This window comes from Rhincodon typus, chromosome 31 (assembly GCF_021869965.1).
Source record: "Rhincodon typus isolate 14 chromosome 31, sRhiTyp1.1, whole genome shotgun sequence".
Classification (NCBI taxonomy): Eukaryota; Metazoa; Chordata; class Chondrichthyes; order Orectolobiformes; family Rhincodontidae; genus Rhincodon; species Rhincodon typus.
This window is the reverse complement of record NC_063362.1, coordinates 19,262,231-19,270,917: the sequence shown is the minus strand read 5'-3', so window position 1 is coordinate 19,270,917 and position 8,687 is coordinate 19,262,231. Positions and strand designations below refer to the sequence as shown.

General features: G+C 47.0%; 1 protein-coding gene across 1 annotated transcript in view; it reads left to right on the top strand.

Moving 5' to 3' along the window:
- Positions 1–1,865: 1,865 nt before the first annotated feature.
- The window catches only part of LOC109927487 (pseudouridine synthase like 1), a 30,900-nt gene continuing 24,078 nt past the window's right edge, over positions 1,866–8,687 (top strand). The window contains exon 1 of the mRNA XM_048614885.1: positions 1,866–1,877. Coding sequence (XP_048470842.1) covers positions 1,866–1,877 — 12 coding nt within the window. The remainder of the gene's footprint in view (positions 1,878–8,687) is intronic.

The following is an 8,687-nucleotide window of genomic DNA, read 5'->3' as shown; positions in this document are numbered from 1 at the left end:
GGCTGTAAAACGCTTCAGAGGAGCATTCTCAACCAAATTTGACTCCGAGCCAAATAAGGAAATATAGGCCAGGTGACCGAAACTTAGTGAAGTCTGTAAGTTCTTCAGGACCAAAAGAAAGAGATGGCAGCAGAGATATTTCAGGAGGGAATTCCTGAGCTTAAGGTTTATGCAGCTATGGCACAGCAATAAAGATCAGGAATACCTAAAGAGGCCAGAACAGTACAAAAAATCAACCCAAACCAGTTACTTAATAGCACGTATCTAACTGAGTGGTTATATACATTCACATTACTGACATGAGGCAAATCCTGGGACTACACACAATGTGGAAGAAATAAACCATGTGTGACACCGGCTCGATATAATGTGACAAATGTATTTTTGTGCTTGTAAATTTTGCAGAAATGGTTTCCTCTAACAGTAGGTGGAGCATGCATATTGTTCAATTAATGATAAAGCCCCTATGAAATTGGCAATCCATTATAAAAATGGAAATATGTTCCCCTAGCATACCCAATAATATGAGATGTTGGGAACAGAGATTGTGTGAGGAAATTCTCTGACAGTTACATAAGTAGGAAGTGCAACTTACTCCCAGTTTGTCAGTGGGCTGGAAGATGTTTAGAATATGCAGGGCTGGTCCCCCGAAAAGTTTTCAAACAACCTTGAATGATGCTGATTTTTACCCCTTTGTTGTTTTCTCATTGTAAGATGACCCAATCTTCTTGAATATTCTGATTAAAATTCAGCTCAGTATGTGCAAAATTTATACTCCTCTTCATGAACTCTTATAAAACTATAGATTTGAAGGAGGCCAAGACTTAGAAAACATCTGTGCATGTGGTCTGGCCCTTAACCAGTGCTTCCCAATCTCATTCCTGATGTTATCCCATTTTAGTACTTTAGACTTCAGAAGACCTCCAAAGTGAAAATTGTTAGTGAGGTGGAATGATGAAGAGGGTTATTGACGGAGATTTGCATGGGGTACAGATATGGAACAATGTGGGTTGTGGAAATCAATTTACATCTATAAAAATTGAAAATCTACTATTTTACTGATTGTGTTAGTGGCAGCAAATGGGCCTTGGAGCACGCAGCATAAATACCAGGACTCTTCTCAAACACTCTGGATCATGGAGTTCAGAGGATCACAGTTGTCCTTCATGAGAACAGAAATACAATGACAAACGGCTGATAGAAACTTTCTTGTTTAAGCAAAATGTGTTCAGGGATCTCCTACTTCCTGCAAGCACTAGACTTTGTTGAATGGGCAAAGTAAGATAAGAGTCCTTCACACAGGAATTTATCTGACATGTCTTGTGTTATTTTAAAAAGGTAGTACTCAAACATGGAAACATTCTCTTTTTGCTATGAAAAACCTTCAATAGAGTTGTCACATTTATGTGAGCTATATCATCAGATCTTGTCCTGCTGTTCAAAGCGCTGTTAATGTGATTTATTAATTCTTATCTCAGTTGGAATGAGTATAAACAGCAAAAGCTTGTTGCCTTGCTCAGTGAATCCTTATAAGGAAAATATAAGCCTCGGAAGATTTAGCTTATTCAGGACATAAGTGAGGTATTTAATACAGTATTATACTTTCAATAGTGATGTATTTCTGACTTAAGCATGTATTGGAGAACTCAATGGCTGGTTTCATGCATTCAAACGCTATTAGGATGAGGAGCTGGAATATTATGAATGTTGAGGGAGAGCATGTGTGACATTACCTAGGGATGAGCAATAGGCGACGCTCACATTCCATGAAAACAGAATGAATGCAAACAATTTCCAAGTGTGAGCATATTTTCCACACTTGACAGCACTCACTCTTATTGGGGGTGGGGGGTGGTGTAGATGATATGGCTCTGCAGGTAATGACAGTCCTCGGAGACACTGCCAGCGAATGTTAAGGAACAAAAATCATCTCAATTTATTCAGTGTCACCCCCCCATACATATATAAACACATTTCTGATCACCATTATACAAGAAAGTGTAATCACAAAGTTTTCCTTATACTTCATTTGACAAGGAATTTTTGAATTATTGTAAATGACAATTCATGTGTTGTACAAATGTTAAATATTCATTGTATTAATGTGCTAAACAGGTTCAGAATAAGCCAATACTCCTGCACAATCAACCTACACCAATGGGGGCTCAGCACAAACACACCTTATGCACTTCTGGAAAGATACAACAATGTTTCACATTAGAGTGTCCCCTCTACGAACTCAGTGATGTATAAATGGCCTACTCCCACTCCTATTTGCCATGTTCCTATCTTTCACAGAACTGAAATCACCCATCACGTTCATTATTCTAGAATGTCTCCTGTCCATGGCCTTGAAATCCTTTCTAAACGGTTGTAACAACCTTTGCTGCTGTGATGATAGAGCCTCCAGTGTTGCTTTGCCCATGGCCCCATTCCTGTTGCTTTCTCAGTCTGATCATGGAGTGGTGAGGTATACTAAGTAGGTGAGCATGTTTTCTGTGAAGATGGAAGAATCACTACAGGGGTTTGTCCTCGGTGGCAAGCCTGTCAAAACAGTTGCCTCTGTGGAGGGTTCCTGCCGGAGGTGGTTGTGTTCTTCTGCTTTTATGATCTTCTCCCTGGTTTTGATCATGTATGATACCAGTCCCGTTTGTTTTTAAAGGATGACTCCCGGTGTCCCGGAGAACTGTCTCTGTAGTGCGTTATGTGGACCGTATCTCCCTCTGGTAATTTTTGAGACCCAGGGAAAGCTTTAACTCCATTGTGTTCCTTGGATTCGGAGCCCCTTTCAGCTTCTCTTTGACAGGGTATAATCCGTCCTTGTTGACTGTTCTTGAGAAATGTTACTTCGTTTACCTGGCACACACGTTTTTCCCATTTTATGCAAATGCCAGCCTCAGAAAATGCTGTAAGGCCTCCTTCAAATTCTTCACGTTTCCTTTTGCAGTAGCCTCTGAGATTAAAATGCCATCTAGACTGACTACCAGTCTGATCACCCCTTTGAAGGATGGTACAAATTGAAGTTACCTCAAAGAATGAGTGTACTTGTCCAGTTCTGTGAGTATTTACAGTGATGTACTTCCTGGATGACCCTTTAAAGCTCCAGTTGGAGATAGGAATGGCTCATATTCAGTTTAGGAATATGTGACCTCCAGCCAGCTTTTCATAGAAGTCTTGGATGCATGAAATAGCGTATCTGTCTAAGCAGGATATTCTGTTGATTGACAACTCATAACCCCACAGATGGACCAAGTTGTCAGGTTTTGCAGTTGGGATGACTAAACAATCCCATACATTTTTCCAAAGTGCTCATCCGTACTCGGCGTTCCGCCAATTTCCGCAGTCTCATCAAGACGTCAGTAACTGGTTCCCCAGGAAGTCTATTTGGTGTGTTAGACCTGTTACCCGACAGTATAACAGATGGTTTGGGGTCATAGAGTCTGCTACCACATCTTAGTTTGTCAAAGGATTTTGACTGCGGATTTGCTGGGTAGGACAAACTCTTTCTGATGCTGAAAGTTCGGACCCCATGAGCGGTCAGGAGAATGACTTTTTGTCGAGGATCCCTTTCTATCCCATTTGCTTGCCAAAACATCTCATTCTTTCAGCACACCGGGGCCTTTTCTTCACTCCTGCATCATAGGTTCCAGTTTCCCAAACAGCGACATTTTCAGTATTTGACCATCACCATCTTACTGGATTCTTTGAAAGGCAAGGCTGTCTGAAACTTTTCTTCACTTTCATCGCCAGTGTAAAACACAGGAAGCCCAACTGGAAAGGAGCATCATTTATTGTTGAAAATCGAGCTATTACTCGTGTACATAGGCTAGTCCCAACCCTAGACAGAGTTTCACAGACCTTTCCGTGGTTCTGCTTTATAGGCCATGTTACCAAGGGAGTTCGTAGTCACCCAGCTTCACGGAGATTAATTAGTAATTCCTCATGGGCCTTATAGGGGTTATCATGACTGTGATGTTGAGAATTGAACATGATTCTCCAGGAGAGTCCTCTACTGTGTTTTATAAAGGCTTAATTTTTGTACGACATATTTGTATGTGTAGAAATTAATTTGTAAGTGAATAATTCTGCTGTCCTTGCACCTATCCCCCACTCTGTGAAACATGACAGTGGCATAGGAGATAAATGTCTTTGTGTTTGCCACTTACTGAAATGAGGCTAAATTACATTCATCACCGTACCCTTGCATCCAGGTAGGTTTCTGTACAGAACCATGGTGTTGCTGAAGTTCTGACAGTAGCCAGTATTTGTGCCTCAGTAACTCTCTTGAGCAATACTAATTCCAGCTATGATATTTCACATTGTTACCTGGGTTTGAGGTGTGTCCAGAAGCAATAATTTAACTGTATGTATTGTGAGGTAACCATAAGGAAATGAAACAAATACTGTCCTAAGCATTCAGGGTTGGATTACAACCACTTATGTTAGGCGGGACTATTAACAGAGCCATCCTGTGAGTGTCAAATTGATCATTCTGTCACTTGATGATAGGCCCAAAGTGTATTTTCAGTGTTTTCCCCTTTTTTTAAAAGTTTGGGGTTGAGCTCTGATGACTCACTGGCCCTTTATCCAGGCCACCACAAGCAAGCTGCTTTAAGAACTTTCCGAAGACAGATTGACTCCCTGTAGCTACTTCCCCTTTCCCCACTCTAATCATTTACTGTGAAATCAAATCTTGATATCACATGTCAACTTGTGTGTGTCTTCCAATTACTTCATGTCTTTCAACAGAAAGTCTTTGTTCTTGGGATGTGGAACTGCTGTGTGTTTAGGAGCAGTGCCAATGGAAAAAAAACAGCGATCTCAATAAAAGAAACATCCGAAACTTGAGCAGCTCAGTCCAGTGACGCTTGCATGTGTTGTACGCATGCACAGTTCTTACATTTGTGCAGCCGTGAGCCCCAGAGGGCTTTGGCAATTGCCTAGGTTGAGATTAAAATGTCTCCTATTTTCTCTTACTCTCCTCAAGTTTGGCACTCTTGTCCTTCAGCCATTGATTCGAGCCCCTCTTCCAGGACTTGAATGTACAATGTAGGTTGCAAACCTGTAGGAGGCGCCACCTATGGAATACTAAGTCATAGATCCAATTGTACTGTGTGAGGAATGCATAACAGGACCTTCTCCTGGGCTCGTGGCCAATAGTCCAGCCTTTGCTGACCTCTGCTGGGTCAGTTTAATGATCATTTGTCTCACTGACCATTCAGTCGGATGTAACTGTGTGTATATTGGCTGCCAGGTTGGCGTCCGGAACTACTGTAGAGGGACTTTTAAGAGCATTTGACGGTTGAAGCCTGACAACAGGGTGATGTGCTCGATAAGAGCAAGCCCCTTTCCTTCTTTATGAACTTTGAGCAAAGTTTTGCTGAAGTGATGTAGTTATCTGCATTGGGGTGCTCTCAGGTAGCCAGCATGCTGCGGGTGGCAGGACATGCCCTGCAATATTGCTTGGCAAATGCAATAGAGAGCCACATGCTGTCCACATGGCCAGCCCTCTGGTGCCTCACCAGGGCCACTGAGGCAAGCAGCCAAGGCCAAGGGTGCCTCTTTTAAGGCGGAGGGGGAGTGAGCATTAAAACAAATTCTTTTATCAATCTGGAGAATGGCAGAAATCCCTGGCCGGTGGCAGCATTGTAGCCCTGAAGGTGTCATTTGCTGTGATATCTCTGTCCGTCTGTCTGTACCACGGAGCATCCGTCTTGACCAACGGACGGCACAGTAGCTCAGTGGTTAGCATTGCTGCTTCAGCACCAGGGGACCCGGGTTTGATTCCACCTTTGGGAGAATGTGCAAACTCCACACAAGCACGCACATTCTCCTTGTGACTGCATGGGTTTCCATCGGATGCTCCGGTTTCCTCCCACAGTCCAAAGACGTGCAGGTTAGGTGGATCGACCATGCTAAATGTGGGGTCAGGGGTTATGGTGGGATCTGGGTCTAGGTGGAAGCTCTTTGGAAGGTTGGTGCAGTCTTGATGGGCCGAATGACCTCTTTCTGCACTGTAGGGATTCTATGATTTTTAAAGGAAAACCAGCAAAACTTGTACCTGAGACAACAAGGTGCAGGGCTGGATGAACACAGCAGGCCAAGCAGCATCATAGGAGCAGAGAGGCTGACGTTTCGGGCCTAGACCCTTCATCAGAAAAGGGGGAGGGGAAGGGGGTTCCGAAATAAATAGGGAGAGAGTGGGAGGCGGATAGAAGAGGGATAGGTGGAGAGGAAACAAACAGGTCGAAGAGGTGGGGATGGAGCCAGTAAAGGTGAGTGTAGGTAGGGAGTTAGGAAGGGGATAGGTCAGTCCAGGAAGGACGGACAGGTCAAGGGGGCGGGATGAGGTTGGTCGGTAGGAGATGGAGGTGCGGCTTGAGGTGGGAGGAGGGGATAGGTGGGAGGAAGAACAGGTTAGGGAGGCAGGGACGAGCTGGACTGGTTTTGGGATGCGGTAGGGGGAGGGGAGATTTTGAAACTTGTGAAATCCACATTGATACCATTGGGCTGCAGGGTTCCCAAGCGGAATATGAGTTGCTGTGGATGGGAGGTCACCTGAGGTGATGAGGTTGTGGATGGTTTGGGAGATGATGGTTTGGTGCTCAGGGGTGTGGTCATGATCAAGGGGGCGGTAGGAGGAAGTGTCGGAGAGTTGGCGTCTGGCCTCGGCGATGTAGAGGTCACTCCGCCCACAGCCGACGCCAACACAACTCCGCCCACAGCCTCCACAGCCAGCAGCTCCAGAGGAGACAGCAGCACCCAGCCCTGCCGAGTCTTCACCATCCCCCCAGATCTACCACTTACTGAGGACGAACGGTCAGTCCTCAGTAAAGGGCTCACCTTTGTCCCCCTCCACCCACAGATCAACGAATACCGCTCACGCTTGGACATAGAGCAGTTTTTCCGCCGCCTCCGCCTCCACGCTTACTTTAAGCGTGAACCTAACCCTCCCTCTACTGACCCCTTCTCCCGCTTCCAACACACACCCTCCTCCTGGACACCACCCCAAGGCCTCCTACCCTCCCTCGACCTCTTCATCTCCAACTGCCGTCGAGACATCAATCGCCTCAACCTCTCCACCCCTCTCACCCACTCCAACCTCTTCCCCCATGGAACGTGCAGCCCTCCACTCCCTCCGCTCCAATCCCAACTTCACCATAAAACCCACGGACAAGGGAGGCGCAGTTGTAGTATGGCGCACTGACCTCTACATCGCCGAGGCCAGACACCAACTCTCCGACACCTCCTCCTACTGCCCCCTTGATCATGACCACACCCCTGAGCACCAAACCATCATCTCCCAAACCATCCACAACCTCATCACCTCAGGTGACCTCCCATCCACGGCCTCCAACCTCATCGTTCCCCAACCTCGCACTGCCCGCTTCTATCTCCTTCCCAAAATCCACAAACCTGAATGCCCTGGTCGACCCATTGTCTCCGCCTGCTCCTGCCCCACCGAACTGATCTCCAACTATCTAGACTCCATTTTCTCCCCCTTGGTCCAGGAACTCCCTACCTATGTCCGTGACACCACCCACGCCCTCCACCTCCTCCAGAACTTCCAATTCCCCGGTCCCCAACGCCTCATCTTTACCATGGACGTCCAGTCCCTCTACACCTGCATTCCCCATGCCGATGGCCTTAAGGCCCTCCGCTTCTTCCTGTCCCGCAGGCCCGACCAGTCCCCCTCCACTGATACCCTCATCCGCTTAGCCGAACTCGTCCTCACACTCAACAACTTCTCTTTCAATTCCTCCCACTTCCTACAGACAAAGGGGGTAGCCATGGGTACCCGCATGGGCCCAAGCTACGCCTGCCTCTTTGTAGGTTACGTGGAACAATCCCTCTTCCGTACCTACACCGGCCCTAAACCCCACCTCTTCCTCCGTTACATTGATGACTGTATCGGCACCGCCTCGTGCTCCCACGAGGAGCTCGAACAGTTCATCCACTTCACTAACACCTTCCACCCGAACCTTAAGTTTACCTGGACCATCTCTAACACCTCTCTCCCCTTCCTGGACCTCTCTGTCTCCATATCGGGCAACCACCTAGAAACCGATATTCATTTCAAGCCCACCGACTCCCACAGCTACCTAGAATACTCCTCCTCCCACCCACCCTCCTGCAAAAATGCTATCCCCTATTCCCAATTCCTTCGCCTCCGCCGCATCTGCTCCCAGGATGAGGCATTCCACTCCCGTACATCTCAGCTGTCCTCGTTTTTCAAGGACCGTAACATCCCCCCCTCGGTGGTCGAGAACGCCCTCAACCGTGTCTCCCACATCTCCCGCACCTCATCCCTCACACCCGTCCACGCAATAAGAACCAAAAAAGAATCCCCCTCGTCCTCACGTACCAATCCACCAACCTCCGGATCCAACGCATCATCCTCCGACACTTCCGCCATCTGCAATCCGACCCCACCACCAAAGACATCTTTCCCTCCCCACCCTTATCTGCTTTCCGGAGGGACCACTCTCTCCGTGACTCCCTTGTCCGCTCCACACTCCCCTCCAGCTCCACCACACCCGGCACTTTTCCCTGCAACCGCAGGAAGTGCTACACCTGCCCCCATACCTCCTCCCTCACCCCCATCCCAGGCCCCAAGAAGACTTTCCACATCAAGCAGATGTTCACCTGCACATCTGCCAATGTGGTATACTGCATCCGCTGTACCC